The sequence below is a fragment of the Bos grunniens genome, chromosome 12 (assembly GCF_055505025.1).
Source record: "Bos grunniens cultivar Pamir isolate PY7600 chromosome 12, Bosgru_T2T1.0, whole genome shotgun sequence".
Taxonomy (NCBI): domain Eukaryota; kingdom Metazoa; phylum Chordata; class Mammalia; order Artiodactyla; family Bovidae; genus Bos; species Bos grunniens.
In genome coordinates, this window is record NC_141176.1 from 90349767 (window position 1) to 90369452 (window position 19686).

The window sequence follows — 19686 nt, forward strand, 5'->3', positions numbered from 1 at the left end:
AAAGAAAGCTGAGTGCCGAAAAATTGATGCTTCTGAACTGTGGTGTTGGAGAAGACTCTTGAGAGTCCCTTGGACTACAAGGAGATCCAACCAGTCCATCCTAAAGGAAATCAGTCCTGAATATTCACTGGAAGGACTGATGCTGAAGCTGAAGCTCCAGTACTTTAGCCACCTGATGCGAAGAGCTGACTCATTGGGAAAGCCCCTGATGCTGGGTTAGGGTTAGGAGAAGGGGACGACAGAGGATGAGATGGTTGGATGGCATCACCGACTCAATGGACATGAGTTTGAGCAGGCTACAGAAGTTGGTGACGGGCAAGGAAGCCTGGCGTGCTGCAGTCCATGGGGTCATATAAAGTTGGACACAACTGAGCGACTGAACTGAACTGAGCTGGAGATGCAGACATAGAGAACAGACTCGTGATCACGGTGTGGGAAGGAGAGGGCTGGAGAGATAGTGGGAGCAGTGTGGAACCACATACATTACCACATGTAAAGTAGGCAGCCAGTGGGAATTTGCTGTATTTCTCAGGGAGTTCAAACCAGTGCTGTGACACAGCAGAGGGGAGATTTGGGGTGGGAAGTGGGAGGGACGTGCCAGAGGGAGGGGATGTATATGTACCTATTGCTGATTCATGCTGATGTATGGCAGAAACCAACACAACACTGTAAAGTGATTATCCTTCAATTAAAAATAAATTTAAAAAAAGAAGGGATAATGTACCTAAATATTTTATTTTGTATTTGAAAGTATTCAGATTACAGTAGTAGAAAGGAGCACTGGAGAGGGAAACAATTACATGAAAAAATGCATGTTGTCAGAGTCAGAAAATAATATTATTATTATTAGCTTTTTTTTCCCCAAAGAATAATGATGTCCACTTGTACAAATACAATTATATAACTTCTTTTTTAAAGGTCTTTGTATTTTAGCTCCGATACTTTATTAAATGCATCTCTTCAAACCACCAGATGAAGTACATCGCTGTCACTGCTCTTTCACGTTCAATGACTAAGGCTGTTTTTGTTGCAGTTGCACATGGCCTGCGCCAGTGGCTACAAGGAAGTAGTGTCTCTCCTCCTGGAACATGGCGGGGACCTCAACGCCGCAGATAATCAGTACTGGACCCCGCTTCACTTGGCAGCAAAGTATGGCCAGGTAAAATATGCCCTGAATTCAGTTTTAAAAATTATCATATGATCATTGCATCATTTCATATTTAATTTTTTTCAAAATGTGTGCTGACATGATGTAACTTGACTTTTAATGGGATTGTTTTACTGAGAAAATATGTTTTTGGTTGAAAGAAAAATTTTACTTTTCAAAAGAGCTTTCATAACCTACATTCCTCAACACTCTGCATAATGTACTCCGACTCATTGGAGAAATAGTCAAAACCAGAAACAGTCTTTATAGACTTATGGTCTTAATACTATTTTTTTTAACATTATATAGTCCTTTTCACGGAGAAGGCAATTGCACCCCACTCCAGTACTCTTGCCTGGAAAATCCCATGGATGGAGGAGTCTGGTAGGCTGCAGTCCATGGGGTTGCTAAGAGTCAGACACGACTGAGCAACTTCACTTTCCCTTTTCACTTTCATGCATTGGAGAAGGAAATGGCAACCCACTGCAGTGTTCTTGCCTGGAGAGTCCCAGGGACGGGGGAGCCTGGTGGGCTGCCATCTATGGGGTCGCACAGAGTTGGACACGACTGAAGCGACTTCACTTTCCCTTTTTACTTTCATGCATTGGAGAAGGAAATGGCAACACACTCCAGTGTTCTTGCCTGGAGAATCCCAGGGACGGGGGAGCCTGGTGGGCTGCCGTCTATGGGGTCGCACAGAGTCGGACACCACTGAAGCGACTTAGCCGCAGCAGCAGCAGCAGCAGTCCTTTTCAATGTACAGATTTCATGAGTCTATGATAATTGTGTTTGTTTCCTGCAGTTAGTAGATTTAAAGCAAAATAATATTTCATATTTTATTTTCCTTAATAAATTATATTTCATTGTAACAAATGAAGGATAGCAGAATTCTTTCTCTGAATTGACTCTCAGTTGATTGATTCTCAATTGATTCTCTATAGCTAATATATCTTGAGTTACTATTGCACAAACTAACTTCTCACTAGGTTATGACTTACCATGAAGAAGAAATACAATTGTATTTAATGTATGTGAGTGAATGTAATTCAGCAGTATTCATAATAATTTATTAATGTTAAAGTTGATTTTTTAAAAGATATATAATATGTTGTGTTAGGGAAAGCCTTAGTATTAATAGTATAAAATACAACTGAGGTTACATATATATGAAGATTTGAGCTAAACTTCTTGATGTCCAAGCATTAGTTTGGTGCAAACTATGTCACTCACCGAATCCATAGTAAGTTAAATCCCTTAGATACTAGTCAATGTGTAAATATGTATCATACAAGTTGAATCATCCAGTTGTTGAAAACACTGAAATTATTTGCATCTCAGGCATCTTAGGAAAAGTATATTACTTGAGGATGTGCTTCTTCCAAACTAATAGGAACACTGTTTGCTTTGACAACATTTCCTGTAGAAAAAGATTCATTCATTCAATAAACATTTTTATCATGCTGTTAGTAACACCAGGTCTGTGCTTCTAGCAAGCACGTGTGTGTAAGTGAATGGCTGTGTTGAGGAGCTGAGACTGGAGGTAGCTAAAACCATTGGCCTCAGAGTTCCGGCTTTCCAGTTCTCTCGAGATCACAGGAGTCTTGGGGCATCAAAAGTACACCATCAATATACCAGTAGTCCACCAGAGCACAGCAGGATCCCAGGATGCGGTAGGGGAGAAGTTCTCTAAAAAACAGAGACGTGGACTTATAAGCTAGTACTGATTCCTTGGACACAACTTATTGGCTTGTGCTGAGGAGGTGATGGTCAGTGAACTATCAAAATGTGCCCAAGGCAGTCAGAGACTGCTTCCAGAAGGAACTAAATCGGAAAGTGGTGAAATGTTGCAGAGCGCTGCCCAAACTTGAATGCATAGTTTGACCCAGGTTTTCACTTTGGCCGACAGGACTTTTAGATTTTGGGTCAGGCATCATTTCAGAGTAACTAATTGGCTCCCTTAACCACTTTCATAAGGTTATCAACTCTGGAGGAACAGGACTAGAATTTAACAACAAAAAAAAAAGTTTTTAAGACATGTCACTATTGATAGATCTGTTATTAGACATTTAAATGGTTTTATCAGAACCCAGGGTATGTTTTTTGTTTTACTTGCCTTCAGGTCAAATGAAATATTTGGTATGAGTTGATGTATTCTGTTTGCTATGATATTTTCCAGTTCTGTGATTTCCTTTTGATTCTTTCTTATAACTCCTGTGTCTTTGAAGAGGTGTTCTGTTTTATAATTCAAGAGAATTTGTAATCTTATGATGCCTGCTTTAAAATCATCGTCAAATAATTTCAACATGCTTCATCTTGATTTATGGTGTCAACTGATTGTCTTTTATCAATCAAGGTGTACTCTTCTGACTTTTAGTTGACTAAGATGAGTGGTTTTTAGTTGCTTCTTGGACATTCTGACTGTTTTGTTAGGAGAATCTTGGTCCTATGGAAATCTATTTTAGCAAACAGCAGCTGTGTTCAGCTTTAGCATCCAGGTTCTGGTCTACTTGAGTGGGATGTGGGTCCAGTGATGGTTTAATTTTCAGATCCTTCGCGGTATTGCTTTGGTGTGCTTGGTTTACCTGGGTCCCTGGGGTTCTTGCGGGTTTCTTTTCGGTGCCCCAGGAAGGACAGAAGGTATTTCCTTGGGCCAAGCTGCCCATGTCTCTGGGTAGGGTAGGAGAATCTCTATGGAGATAGCAAACTTCCAGGGCTGGGGGCTTTTGATTGTGCCCCTGCTGCTCGCAAGCCCCGCTTCCCTAGCCACCCTTGTCTCTCATGGAGTGGGGCGGGGGGGTGTCAGTCTCGTAGGATAAAGAGTGCCTCCTCTGGCACTTACTGTTCTCAGGGTCATGGTGCTGGCTCCACCTGACATTGTCAGGGAGACATGGTCTGAAAGCTGTGGGAAGCGTGTCCCTGCCCACCAGGGACACGCCCTTGCCCTTCCGTTGCTGGGTTGGGCTGAAGCGCTGGGCCCAGAGGTGCCCTCCTCTGCTGTGTGTGAGGACACGGGCTGCCCTGCCTCCCTGTGGCCCCCCCCCCGGGTGCTGAGCCAGTGCCTCTTCCGTCTTCCACTTGTTCCACTTGTCAGAGCTCTTCTGGGATTGCTTGCTTTTTCCCAAGTTTATTTTAATTAAAGGGGAGGACCAGTAAGAAATCAGTCCGAGCTGGTGTGTTTTAAAACAACTGCTTCTGTTTAAAAAAAAAAAAGCTTATTTCTGGAAGACTTGCAGAGCTTGGTGTAAGACACATAAGCCCAATGCAGGTGCTGCTTCGTTCACAGAACTTCCTGGAACTGTTGTCACACAAAAGTCAAGAAACAGAAGAATCATGGGTGAATCAGGCAGGGAGCATTGGCGGACGTCAGAATTCCACCCCATTTTCTGTCACGTTTCACAACCTTCCCGATCTATGATCCAACACCTTTCTAGACCTGTTTTTAGCCTAGAGAAACATAGTCATGAACTTGTGTGGGAAATACGATTCAACATTTGCATGTAGTTTACAAAAGGAAGACTAATTAAGATGAACATTATTACTGTATTTCCCTTGTACTTGCTACATTTCCAACACTCACCGTTTATTCATGATTAATGGTAAAGGAATTAAGTTCTTGGCTCACGTACTGTTGAAGCCTGACTCAGAGAATTTTGAGCATTACTTAGCTAGCATGTGAAATGAGTGCGATTGTGCAATAGTTTGAACATTCTTTGGTACTGCCTTTTCTTTGGGAATGGAATGAAAATTGACCTTTCCCAGTCTTGTGCCCACTGATGGGTTTTCCAAATTTGCTGGCATATTGAGTGCAGCACCTTCACAGCATCATCCTTTAGCATTAGAAATAGCTCAGCTGGAATTCCATCACTTCCACTAACTTTGTTTGTAGTGATGCTTCCTAAGGCCCACTTGACTTCGCACTCCAGGATGTCTGGCTCTAGCTGAGTGATGACAGTGAGAACTTCCAGATGTTCAAGCTGGATTTAGAAGAGGAACCAGAGATCAAATTGCCAACATCTGTTGGATCAAAGAAAGAGCAAGAGAATTTCAGAAAAACATCTACTTCTGCTTCATTGACTATGCTAAAGCCTTTGACTATGTGGATCACAACAAACTGTGGAAAATTCTTAAAGAGGTGGGAATACAAGATCACCTTACCTACCTCCTGAGAAACCTGCATGTCAAAAAACAACAGTTAGAACCAGACATGGAACAACACACTGGTTCCAAATTGGGAAAGGAGTACCTCAAGGCAGTATATCATTACCCTGCTTATTTAACTTATATGCCAAGTACCTCATGTGAAACGCTGGGCTGGATGAAGCACAAGCTGGAATCAAGGCTGCGGGAGAAATATCAATAACGAAAGATATGCAGACAACACCGCCCTTATAGCAAAAAGTGAAGCTGAGCTAAAGAGCCTCTTGAAGATGAAAGAGGAGAGTGAAAAAGCTGGCTTAAACATCAACATTAAAAAACCTAAGATCATGGCATCCAGTCCCATCACTTCATGGCAAATAGATGGGGAAACAATGGAAAAAGTGACAGGCTATTTTCTTGAGCTCCAAAATCACTGCAGATGGTGACTGCAGCCATGAAATTCAAAGATGCTTGCTCCTTGGAAGGAAAGTTATGACCAACCTAGATAGCATATTATAAAACAGAGACATTACTTTGCAACAAAGGTCCATATAGTCAAAGTTGTGGTTTTTCCAGTACTCACATATGGATGTGAGAGTTGGACCATAAAGAAGGCTGAGCACCAAAGAATTGATGCTTTTGGACTGTGGTGTTGGAGAAGACTCTTGAGAGTCCCTTAGACTGCAAAGAGATCCAACTAGACAATCCTAAAGGAAATCAGTCCTGGATATTCATTGGAGGGACTGATGCTGAAGCTGAAGCTCCAATACTTTGGCCACCTGATGCAAAGAGCCAGCTCATTAGAAAAGACCCTGATGCTAGGGAAGATTGAACTTGGGAGGAGAAGGGAATGACAGAGGATGAGATGGTTGGATGTCATCACCTACTGAGATGCTGAAAGACAGGGAAGCCTGGCGTCCTGCAGTCCATGGGGTGCAGAGAGTCAGACATGACAACAGATGAGTTAAGAAATGCTTTACAGTTGCTGCATTTTTTTCCCCCAAATCAGCTGCACAGTATCTGACCCCAACTTTTATAAAGCATATTCCTCCTTTTGGGGATTCCTATATTTCCTTGTATTTCTCAGACATTGCTTCACACTTCGACACACTTGCAAGTCGTTCTGTACATCTCAGGGATTAAAGCAGCTTTGTGCCAGGGATTTCCAGGGCCTCTCACCGGCTCTGGGCACCTGCCAGCCCTTGTTGGCCGTGTGAGCCTGACCAGACTCACCACGTCTCCGTCCCCAGAGCCTGGACCCAGCCACGGTCTTCGATCAGTGAGAACCATCCCCTTCTGATTACGAAGCTCAGAAGATTGGGGAGGACTATGGAGGCAAATGTATCAGACAATCAGGGAGCCAGTGTCCAAGTCAACTGATCCAGCTGCTAGCTTCACACAGACATCCAGCCCAGAGTTCTCCAAAAGCAGCCATCACATTGTGCACATGAGGCAGATTTTAAACAAAGTCGTCTCACCTTTGTCTTCCACATCTCTGGAAAGTGACTCACCGTTGATTCAGTTTTCTAAGTCCTTAAACACTTTGACACGAAGCATAGGGTCTGACGATCACCTGTCTTTTCCATTTTAATCCACTAAACCTACGCAAATGGAGTCACCCCCAGATGACAGGACCCAGCCTGGCAGAGTTTGTCTGTGTCGGCCTGTGTGCGTTCCTGGTGTCCAGCAGAGTCACGGAAGCACTTGAATGGCCGGATCTATCAGCCCAGAACCAGGAGCTGAGCGCTGGCCCTGAGTCAGTAGAGCAGGGCTTTTCTATTAGAATACAAAACTCCAAACCCAAAATACTCTTCCTTGATTTAGATCCAAGAAACAACCGAGATTTATGTTAATAGAGGATTCTGAGCAGATTGCATCTTAATTATTTTGTCAAGAAAATAACATACGATATTTTAAAAACTTGTTCACCCATAAAAATACCATTTAATATTCATTTTGGGAATGATACTTTCAAAAGAGGTATTATCTGGATATCAGTTTATATGCACAGGAGATTTATAACTCTCTAAGGAAGTAAATAAATACATCTCAGTTGAGTGGAAAAATATTTTAGAAAGCCTCACATTTTGGAGAGACTAATGACATTTTTACAGATGTTCATAACAACTTCAGTTTCTTATAAATGTCTTACAAATATAAATACCTTTATGAAGAAAGTGGTCCATAATTTATAAAAATATTTATAATTGACGTCTGCACTGGGATTTATAACTGACATATATACATACTTTAAATCTTGCCTTTATAAATATATTAACTTTTCCAGTGAGAAGAATAATAGATGCCTATTCTTATCTAAAACTAGGAATTGAAAAAGTTATGTTAGCAATAAATCCTTTGATTTTACAATTTTTATGATTTGTACATGAAATGGAACTTGCTTCTAGCTTTGTATATATTTTTAGTGTTTATAATAAGATTGGCAATCCTGAAACAAGGATAAAATAATCATACAAATGTTATATCCAAATCTCCTTCCCTTCAAAATTATTTGTATCACACATCTGAGTATCTTGGTGGTCAAAGGAGTTATTTGTATTCTCAAATACATTTTACCCAATTACATAAGAATTGAGACACATTCAGAGTTGTTGTTTTTTTTCCTTTGGGTATTTATTTTCCATTGGAAAAAACTGAAAACGCTGTCTGGTTTTCCTCCTACCACTCTGAGCATCAAATATCAACCAGCTCAGTGGTTCGCCCTAGGTTCCCTGTCTTCTCAGCGTTTCCATGTCTTCAGAGAATCTCACACTTGCAGCTCCAAATACTCGCCATGATCACGGCCCCCAAAGCCCTCTCCTGAGTTTCCCGGCCCATGAGGACCACTGCCCAGTGGGTTATCTCTGTCCACCTGTCCTCAGCATCACCTTTGGTACCAAGGGAGTTACCCTCTTCTTTTCCCGTCCCCCGCCTGTCACTCCTGTGTTTCATCATTGTCTTATCACAAACCTGGGCATGGTCATTTTCCTGCCTGTCTTGCACCTGGGAAACCCCTGCGCCCACAGACTCCTCCCTGGTGAATAGCTTCGAGCTGCCTGAGTTGCCACCACGGCCGACCAATCCGTGCATCCTCAGGGTCTGCCCTCACCTCACGATCAGCATTGTGGTGTCTGGATTAACCCATCAGCCTCCTAGCAGAGTCCCCTGGTTCTCAGCCACTCCACTCTTAGCAGTGGGGCTACAGTGAGATTTCTGCATGGACATACAAACAAAGTATTCAATCCACCATCCTTTCCACAGCTGATGACATAAAATGCCTATTCCGTAACACAGTTCATGAGTCCCCATGCGCCAGGAATCCTGCTTAATTCTCCTTCATGATTCTTCCTATTCCCCCACCAGGTTGGAGGACACCGTGATACCGAACGTCTTTTAATTTCTGGAATAGGCCACCATGTTCATCCTTTTCATGTTCTTTGCTTTTCTTAGAAGTGTTGACTGGTTCACCCTTCCCTGCCTTGCAGCATGGCTCGGAGCGGACACTTCACTGACCGTCTTTCCTACCTTTCTGGGTCCCAGTGACATTCCCCCTCAGGCACCCTGCGTAGCAACTGTATCCATCCCGTCACATCAGTGATCATGTGTTAGGAATGTCTCTAGCATTTGTCCTTGTCGCTCTCCAGTCTGGGAGAACCGAGAGCAACGCTGGTTTCTTGTCTGCAGAGGGCTGGCACAGAGCTCTCAGTTAGCACTTATTAACGAGAGCCAGTGAATGTTCCAGTTGTGCAGACGCTTGTCTGTCTCAGTGCGTCACTGAACGCATGTGTGAAGAAAGGGTAGGGGAGCACGCACCGTGAGACCCCTGGGCCGACGGGAGACGTGTTCAGGTGGAGATCCAGGAGACAGCTGGGCACGTGCAGGTGGGGCTGGACATAGAGACTTTTGATGGACGAGCCAAAGAAACCGCACACGATGGAGGGGGAGCCCCATGAAGGGCAGAACATGTTAGCAGTCCAAAGAGGCCGTCGAGGGGTCTGTACACCTGACGGTTTTCAGATGGTCTTGAGTTAAGACACGTTTACTCAGGAAGATGTAGCGTGTGAGCCAGTGAGTGGAGGGTATATATAAATTCTGAATTCCCGGAGACCTTTATTATAATTTCTCTTTAAGTGAAACAATCTCTTTTAGCTTCTGAACTAGGAATTTGTCTGTCTCTGAACACTCATTTTATTTTTTTACTTCTTAAAGAAGTCACTTAAAATGACCATCAAGGAATTAATTTTGGTGAATTTATCCAATCCGAAATATAATTATCCAAGGAATGAGTAAAGTCCATAGCCAGTGTGAATTTAAATTTCAGCTTAAATACATTTTCTATCAGTCATGTAGAGCCTCCTTACACACACACACACACACACACTCAGGCACACGCACACAGAACGTCAGTCACCTTACTACCCTTTGATCGTTTTGGTGATTATAAAGCTTCTGTAATAGTGAAGGTGCATCCTTGTTCGGTTCTACACTTTACTACTCGCATTGAAGTCATTTACTGCCAAGATCTTTTCTGAGGTTAAGACACATGTTCCAGACTACTCTGAGAGTGAAATCACCACTACCCTGCTTAATTTAGTTCTGGAGCATGCCTCCTTGATTTCGAAGCGGAAGCGCTCGGGAATTACTGACTTTCAACAAAAAGGAATGGAATTCCCCAAGCGAGAGAAGCTTCTTCATTCCACAGATGAATGTTTGTTTTTACAGGCCTGAAATAAAATGGAAGTACTTTTTGTTGTTAAAGATTTTCATGTAGGAAACCGTTTGCTTTGATGACTTAAATGCTCTCTGCAGGTACGGGGGAAGCTGTGGAGGGAGGTAGTTTGTTTTCTCTCTGGAGTGCCATGAAGAATGAATTGAATTTAGAAAATGCAGAGTGATTGTTAGACTCTCCCGACAATCTGACAGTTTTGCCGAGACGTAAAAGCCTTTAGGTGCTGCCGTTTTTTCCAAATTGTGAAAATCAAGAGTGATCTTACTTAGTTCTTGGCTTTGTGTTTCTGTCTTTCCTTTCTCCTGTTCCTCTCTCCACTTTCCCTTCCTCCCTCACTCCACTCTGTTCTCTCTGTCCCCTATCCTTTCCTCCCAACCTCCCTTCCTTTCTTATGGTTGAAAAGCAAGCAAATCTCTCACATTTTTAATATAAAACAAAACTCTTTCCTAACCCACTTTAATGTGCTGGGACCCTGCTCTATGTATTATATCTTTTCAGATTTCAAGAGAACATCTGCATCTTTAGTAAACTGTGTATATTTGGAAATAAAATTAAGCCCTAAATAGAAGCAGTCTGCTGTAACATGATTTAAGTGTTACTGTTATATTTTATGTTCTGTAAAGCCAAACCCTGATTTGGGATGAACCTGTGGGAAAGCTAGCGAGGGGACAGACTATTTAGAATGTAGTTCATTTTCGAATGAGAGCACTAACAAGATCAGTAAGTGGTGGGTGGGGAAATACTTGGGGATGTTTGGACAGAGTGCTTGCATGGGTGGAGAATGACCCTCAAGTGTTGCAAAAACAACAAAGCCACAGACCAGAAAAGCCAGCCCCCTTTTAATCAATATAATAAACCAAGAAATGGAAGGACAAAGTTAGGAAAAGAAAGATTAAAAATTCCAAAGGAATCTCCCAAAATTAAAAAAAAACAAAAAAAAACAAAAAAAAACGAGAACCATTAAATTGTTCACAGTATTTCATTAAAAGCATAAAATATATAGAAATCTTTTTTCAAAAGATGTGTAAGATTTATACATTAGAAACTATTTAACAATATAATATAAATATGAAACAATGTAATAAAAGCTAAAGAAGATCTAAATAAATGGGGCAGTAAGCCATATTCATGTATTGAGATGAATATTACTGAGATGCTGTTACTGACCCTTTCAAATCTGGCTCCAGAAAGGATCCTCCTGCCTCCTTCACTCACAGCAATAGAACAGGGTTGAGCAGCTGGGCTCACAACCAAAGGGGAGCTTCTTCTTTTTTGTTAATTTAAGTAGAGTTGATTTAAAATGTTATGTTAGTTTCTGGTCTACAGCAAAGTGATTCAGTGACACATGGTTACTGATTTTAGTATTCTTTCCCACTATGGTCTATTACAGGATATTGAGTATAGTCCCCTGTGTGGAAGCTTTATTCTCTGATCAGAGGACGGAGAGGTGTGGGCAGGGCTGGTTTATGGGGATCTCTCAGTAGGAGAGGAGGAGTTGGGGGTGAGCACAGTCGCTTTGCTCACGGCTCCAATGCCAAGTGAAGATTTCTGCACGTAGCCTATCACCACTGCCATCTTGAACAAGGTGTACACCAAGAGATATAAACTAGAGTATTTATAACAACATTATCTGTAAGTATAGATGAATGATTGCTGTGGCTTGAATGTCCACCAGGAGGAAGGTGGCTAAATTGTGATATGTTTGTACAAGGCAATTCTGTGCAGCCAAACAAAGGAATGAAGGGTTGCTAAACCCATCACCTCCAAGGATGCTCGGAAATGCAGTATTAATTCTTTTTTTTATTTTATTTTATTTTTAAACTTTACATAATTGTATTAATTTTGCCAAATATCAAAATGAATCCGCCATAATTCTTGAAAGTAAAAGCACAGAAGAATTCATACTTCAGGACTTTCGTTTCTATAAATGTCAAAAACATATGCAGCCAAGTGATATGTTGATTAGGGGCCCTCCCATACCAAGGGACTAAGCCTGCAAAGCATGGTAATCGGTAACACAAAATTCAAGACAGTGGCCAACTCTGAGAAGTAGGAACAGGGATAATTTGGGAGAAAAACACACAGAAATACCATGAATGACATTTTAAAAACTTGAGTGCATGGGACTCTATTTGTTATTTGCTCTCTCAGTGGTACATATCCATTATATATACTCTTTGATGTATCGTGTCTTATAATAAACTTAAAAATATATTAATCTCTCATCAAGGTGCTTTATTCTGATAACTTGAGATGAAGTTCTTCTAATTGTCCAGTGGGACCTTAGGTTGCAGTTCAGCCCTGGTGCTGTAATGGATGGAGAGAAATGAGAAGTGTGACTTTCATGAATTGCTGAAACACAGCACTAGTTCAGTGGCTAAGTCCTGTGCCCCTCTTTTTTGTGACTCCATAGACTGTAGCCCACCAGACTCCTTTGTCCATGGAATTTCCCAGGCAGTGATAATGAAGTGAGTTGCCACTTCCTGCTCCAAAACAAAGCACACTATAACGTATAAACCCTCCCGTGTGTGTGTGTGTGTGTGTGTGTGTGTGTGCGTGCGCGTGCTAAGTCACTTTAGTCATGTCCAACTCTTTGCAACCCCATGGACTGTATTCTGCCAGGCAACTCTGTCCATGGGATTTTCTAGGCAAGAATACTGGAGCATGTTGCCATTTCCTCCTCTAAGGGAACTTCCTGACCCAGGGATAGAACTCACATTTCCAGTTTGTCCTGCATTAGAGCTGACTTCCTTATTGCTGAGCCATCAGGGAAGCCCCATTCCCTCTCAAACAATGCCCTAAAATAAACCTGAGAAATATTAAGTGAAACTTTTCATAACCTCAATGATTTAACCCTTATGTGATGAATAATATTTTATTTGAATGTGTTAATTGATGAAACAGTTTGAATGTCATTTAAAAAAAAAATGAGTAAGGACTGGGAGCAGAGAGTAAGAAACCTCTGGGGCAGTAGGTCACGCTAATGCATTTCCCTTCCATCTGTGCCCCTGGAGGATGGTGGCTGTGGACACTTTGCCGCTGAATCCTGAGCATCCAGCGTAATCGTTACTATGTCAGTTACCTTTCCTGTTTCAGGCGAACCTGGTGAAGCTTCTTCTGATGCATCAGGCAAATCCGCACCTTCTGAACTGCCATGAGGAGAAGGCTTCTGGTAAGCCATGAACATCATACCAGGCCCTTTTCTGTCTTCCTGGAGTGGCTGGCCCTTCACTGCCCCAGCTACCTCGTGAGTCAGTGTCTCCGGGGACGCTCAGTGAAACGCTCCCCCCACCACGCCAGCCAAGCCTGTGTCGCTGACTCCTACACACTGCTCTGTTACAGGAGTCTATTAGAGAATAGTTACCGTTCACAGGGATCATTGCATTGTACTGCACTGCAATGTGCTTTTGAGGCTTTAAATTTTCTGGGCAGTGATTCTTGCACTGTCGCTCACTTTAAAATAGATTTTCTAAAATACATGCTTGTTCTTTAGGGTATTCTAAAATGGTAATAGTATTTTTTTCTTTCTGCACAAATATTTATATTACAGACAATAGAGACTAGTATTACCAACCTAATTTAAAACTTTGACAATCTTAATGTTGCTTATTTTCTAATAAATACCTTTTGAAGTTTTCTAGAGTTCTTTCTGCCACTCTTAAAAACTGAGTGCTGCATTAATTTTCTAATTTTTAAAAGTTGACAACAATGTTACTACCTGTAAGGTGTTTTGGTATATTAAAAAATAAAAGTTCTAAGTAACAAAGAGAAAAATCTAGTGAAAGTAACAAAATGATATAAAAATTTTGAAGGTAATAATTGATATGAATAACATAAATATGCTTATTCTTCTCATTTTTATTCCTCCAGTGACCTACAAGCTTGTCATGCCTGAACTTTCTTATTTCATTTCAATCGCCTTGGGTGTCTCAAGGCGAAGTATGATTCCCTGATAAACCACCAAGTTAAGACAGAATGCTCTATTTCTTATTTTATTGGAATTAAGTATCATTGTCTAATGTTTATTCATCTTATTTGCTGAAAATAGACTGAAGACTTAACTAACCCCTGTCAGACAGCTTAATAGTTTCAAACTTCAGAATCACCTTAATATTAATGATAGGGCAGTAGTCTTACCATTACCTACAAAAATATGTGCTTGATGGTAAATATGAAAAGAGTAAATAGAAATTTGTAGCTTTTTCCATTCCTTTTCCAAACATTTTTATTGGAAATTCAAGTCACGTCCTCTGTTAACTCTAGTTCTAAGAGAAGGTGACGTTTTTCCAGGATCGTAATTCTGGCATTTCTCCCGGAGAATAGTGTATATGATTGACCTCCGACTGCAGGGACCCCTGTCTGTCACACTTTGACCTCTCAGGTCTAGTATGAACTTGCCAAAAAAGAGAGACCCAAGGCGATTGACAGGGACAGTCCCAGAGCCCCAGGAGTGACTAACCTGCTGGTCTAGGCTCGCCCCGGCCGCTGCGGACCTCGTGTCTGATGAGCCTCAGACAGTTTTGCCTGCTTTGCTCCTGCAGCGTCTAGCATCCGCGTAATCCGTTTTCCATGCCATGTTGATCACAGGGGACATCGTGATGGGTGCGAAGTAGATTCTTAGTAAACACTTGCTGATTGAATGGAAATACTTCTCACACACACAAGGGACAGAGGACTTCGAGGCAGTGAGAAGCTTCAAGCAGACACAGGGCACTCGGCATCTCATGCAACTGTAAGAGCGAGGAGTTAGATAATAGTGCAAAGGACAGTGAGCTCCACACCCATTTCAGCTGAGCACAGAAAAATTGTTCATCACTGCTGCATTCTATTCTTGCTATTTTGTGTTCTTTGAATTTGGAATGAACACATGAAGGATTATCTAGGGGATACAAGCAATTTGACGTAGCGCTGTTTCTTGGTATAGAAATAATCTCCCGAAATGAGGGCCCTGAGCTGTCTCCTACTCATTACACGGAATGATTTAATCTAAAGCAAATGATGATCAAATCCTGGCTTAAATATCTTCTTGCAGTAGCTGAGTTACTTCACCCAGCCTGTAAAGCATGTAACTCAAGTCCATGGACACGGGAGGTTACACAGTTTAGTGGTGAGGGCCAAAAGGAGCAGCTGTGGCCATCAGGTTTCTAATTGTTAATGCCACTTTTTCTTCAGGATGTGCCGATTTTCAGTTTCAGTTGCTAACAAGCGTAAATCTGATTGATGCACATCTATAGTGCTGCCCGAGAATGTTCGGATGTCATTGTTAACGTGTGATTTGTAGGGAAATATGATTATTTTTATTTCTTATTGAAAGTGAAAACTAGGCTATGGAGAGAGGCCAGACCCGCTGTTTTTTAAAGGCACAACCGAGTATTTACTTGTTCATCTGCCCACTTAGCAGAATGCCTGTAGAACGCCTGCTGCCCGTTTCATAAGCGCCCAGTTGTTGGGAGGGTACAGCTCTTTTCCTCTCTTGACTCATATTCACCAGGATGAAGGGAGATTCTCACGGAGGAAAACCGACTTTAAGTTCTGTCAAGCCCGGCTTCTCAGTGATTTCGCATTTTACCCGTGACCACTCCATGAGTATTATTTTTGTATTTGTTCTTTTCATTTGTAATTAAATATGCCACTCACTGATGTACCAGGGAACGGTCTTTTGCAATGGTGATGCTGCCATTGTATTCCCACCGTGGACTTTTCCTGTTTTTCGTTTTGCTTCGTGTGTTGATAAGTCGTAGCATGGTAAGCGCAGCAGGGTCATTGAAAGGGAGCGGTCTCCTGTGACGTCAGCACTCACCGGCTCCGATCGCCTCTTGGTTTCTTGCAGACGTCGCTGCGTCGGAGTTGATTGAGGAAATGCTGCTGAAGGCCGAGTCTGCCTGGGAAGGAAAACCGCAGGCGTCTCTCTGTGTTCAGGCCTTGGCCCAAGAGGACCCTTATGAAGAGATCGTCCCTGACCTTCCGGTCCTTCCCAGCAAGCTGTGAGTGCCTCCTCCCCGATCACAAAGTCGTCGACCTCACTCCCGAGGACTCAGTCTTCCTCCTTGGGCATCCTCCCTAGTCACCTGTCACCTTTCAGTGAACGTTAAGCCCGTCTCCCAGCCAAAAGTTAGAGCCTGCCTATCGGTGTTTGCTGAAAGATGCTTGTGGACAGTAAATAAGTCAGGCGTGAAAACCCTCTGATTTTTAAACATTGCCATTTCAGTCCTTCATTCAGTTTGTCATCATGAGACCAATGGTAGTATTTTTTTAAGTACATTCCATATTTCTAACTGAACCAATAACTATCTAACAAGAAAGCAAGAGATTTCCAGTAACTATCATCATGGCTAAATTTGCTCAAGTAGGGAATATTAATACAAATGAAGTGAAGTGAAGGTCACTCAGTCATGTCTGACTCTTTGTGACCCCATGGACTATATAGTCCATGGAATTCTCCAGGCCAGAATCCTGGAGTGGGCAGCCTTTGCCTTCTCTGGGGGATCTTCCTGACCAGGGATCAAACCCAGGTCTCCCACATTACAGGTGGATTCTTTACCAGATGAGCCACAAGGGAAGCCCTGGAATACTGGAGTGGATAATCTATCCCTTCTCCAGGGATCTTCATGACCCAGGAATCAAAGCAGGGTCTCCTGCATTGCAGGCAGATTCTTTACCAACTAAGCTATGAGGGAATTAATACAAATAGTCACTGTTTTCTGTCTTAAGTATAAAACTAATGATTTCTTACTATCTAAAGTATGTCCTAAAGACTGACACATGCTATAAACAAGGGGAAACTTAAAAAATATTGTGCTAAGTGAAGAAAGTCAGACACAGGAGGCCACATAGTGTATTGCTGAATTTATAATGAAATGCCTGGGATTAGCAAATGCACCGAGACAGAAGGTACATTAGTAGTTGGATGAGCAGGGTGAGGGGAAAATGGGAAGTAACTCTGAATGGATATGGGGTTTCTTTAGGGAAATGATGGAAATTTTCTGGAAGTAGATGAGATGGTTACACACATTTGTGAATGTGCTAAAAAGCACTGACTGGTACTCCATGAAAGTGTGAATTTTGTGCTATGTATTTTATATCTCAGTAAGATACATGCACGAGGAAAAAATATTTCAGACTAAAGCAAAAATCTGCTGCATACAATCAGTGGGACCTTGAGGAAGGTGCTTCCCATCTCCGAATCTGTTTTGTCAGGTGGTGGAGATTAAGTCTAATGTTAAGACTTTCTTTGGGGATAAAATCTAAAATTATATTGAGCAACTCAAGTAAGATATTTTGTAAAGTTTCTTTTATCATTCATGATTTTATCTTTGTAGTGTTAGAAATAAATATGAACTGGAATAAACAGGATGAAAATAACTAGGTATAGTTATGTTTTAAGGCAAAAATTCTTAATTTGTATAGTTGACTTTCAGACCTTGTTTTAGTGTGGGAAGGGAAAATGTGGACATCTGAAGTCTCCTTGGGCAAACTTTGGGAGATAGTGAGGGACAGGGAAGCCTGGTGTGCTGCAGTCCATGGGGTCCCAAAGAGTCAGACACGACTGAGCAGCTGAACAAAAACAACAACTCCAGCTATAAAGAAGCCCACAAACATTATGAATGAGAACACTTTCTTTAAAGCTGGCAAATGTGTGTATTTTTTAGAGAAAAAATAAGACTAGATGTTGATTTTTAGCACAGTTTCACAGTGGTGATTGATTTGGGCAACAATTTACTGAGCTACGTTGGGACATTTTCAAGTAGAGGCCATTATGAAGTGAATCAGACAACTGACATGATTGACAGGAAACAGAAATGTATTTCTTTAAAAATCTCTTAGGCGTCATTTACAAAGCAGCATTTCTCTCCTAACCACTAGTAGGGTGGAAGTCAGTGGTGACAACACCCAGTGTTTGGGGAGGGTTTGGGTCTCTATCTTCTCTCCTCACTGTTGCTGAGATCTTCTGCAAGCTCCCCTCCTTTTTTTCCCTTTTCCTTATTTTTCCCAGGACAGATCAGGGCATATTCATTGATAGGAGAAGCATAGAGTTATAAAGAACTTAAAATGTCTTCTCTCCTCCATATAATCTACAGTTTTTCTTCTATAATTTTTTCTTCTCCCACTTTTTATCTCTAGTCCTCATTATGAAGATTTAACAAATAAAACCTCATCTGAATTACAGTTGCCCATCTTTCTTCATCATTTAACCCCCCAGCTTCCTATTTCCTTTTAAAAAATTAATTTATTTTAATTGGAGGCTAATTACTTTACAATATTGTGGTGGTTTTTGCCATGCATCGACATGAATCAGCCACGGGTGTACATGCGTCCCCTGCTCCAAAGCCCCCCTCCCACCTCCCTCCCCATCCCATCCCTCTGGGTTGTCCCAGTGCACCAGCTTTGAGAGCCCTGTTTCATGCATCAGACTTGGACTGGTCATCTATTTCACATATGGTAATATACATGTTTCAATGCTATTCTCTCAAATCATTGTGCCCTCACCTTCTCCCAGAGTCCAAAAGTCTGTTCTTTATATTTGTGTTTATTTTACTGTCTTGCACATAGGGTTGTCATTACCATCTTTCTAAATTCCATATAAATATGTTAATATACTGTATTGGTGTTTTTCTTTCTGACTTACTTCACTCTGTATAATAGGCTCCAGTTTTATCCACCTCATTAGAACTGACTCAAATGTGTTCTTTTTAATAGCTTGAGTAATATTCCATTGTGTTTATGTACCAAAACTTTCTTATCCATTCTTCCGCCAATAAACATCTAGCTCGCCTCCATGTCCTGGCTATTATAAACAGTGCTGCAATGAACATTGGGGTACAGGTGTCTCTTTCAATTCTGATTTCCTCAGTGTGTATGCCCAGCAGTGGGATTGCTGGGTCATATGGCAATTCTATTTCCAGGTTTTTTAAGGAATCTCCACACTATTGTCCATAGTGGCAATACTAGTTTGGATTCCCACCAACACACACTCTCCAGCATTTATTGTTTGTAAACTTTTTTGATAGCAGCCATTCTGACCAGCATGAAATGGTACTTTACTGTGATTTTGATTTGCATTTCTCTGATAATGAGTGATGTTGAGCATCTTTTCATGTGTTTTTTAGCCACCTGTGTATCTTCTTTGGAGAAATGTCTGTTTAGTTCTTTGGCCCATTTTTTGATTGGGTCATTTATTTTTCTGGTATTGAGCTGCATGAGCTGCTTGTATGTTTTTGAGATTAATTTTCTGTCAGTTGTTTCATTTACTATTATTTTCCCTCATTCTGAAGGTTGTCTTTTCACCTTGCTTATAGTTTCCTTCATTGTGCAAAAGCTTTTAATTAGGTCCCATTGGTTTATTTTTGCTTTTATTTCCATTACTCTGGGAGGTGGATCATAGAGGATCCTGCTATGATTTCTGAGCAAGCAAGTGCGTGTTCTGCCTATGTTTTCCTCAGAATTTTATAGTTTCTGGTCTTACATTTATATCTTTAATCCATTTTGAGTTTATTTTTGTGTATGGTGTTATAAAGGGTTCTAGTTTCATCCTTCTACAGGTGGTTGACCAGGTTTCCCAGCATCACTTGTTAAAGAGATTGTCTTGTATATTCTTGCCTCCTTTATCAAAAATAAGGTGTCCATAGGTGTGTGGATTAATCTCTGTGCTTTCTGTTTTATTCCATTGATCTAT

General features: G+C 41.5%; 1 protein-coding gene across 1 annotated transcript in view; it reads left to right on the top strand.

Annotated features, from left to right (window-relative positions):
* The window catches only part of MYO16 (myosin XVI), a 519851-nt gene that overhangs the window by 213404 nt on the left and 286761 nt on the right, over window positions 1-19686 (top strand). The window contains exons 7-9 of the mRNA XM_086328670.1: window positions 1034-1159; window positions 13110-13185; window positions 15844-15997. Of these exons, the coding sequence (XP_086184796.1) occupies window positions 1034-1159; window positions 13110-13185; window positions 15844-15997 (356 nt within the window). The remainder of the gene's footprint in view (window positions 1-1033; window positions 1160-13109; window positions 13186-15843; window positions 15998-19686) is intronic.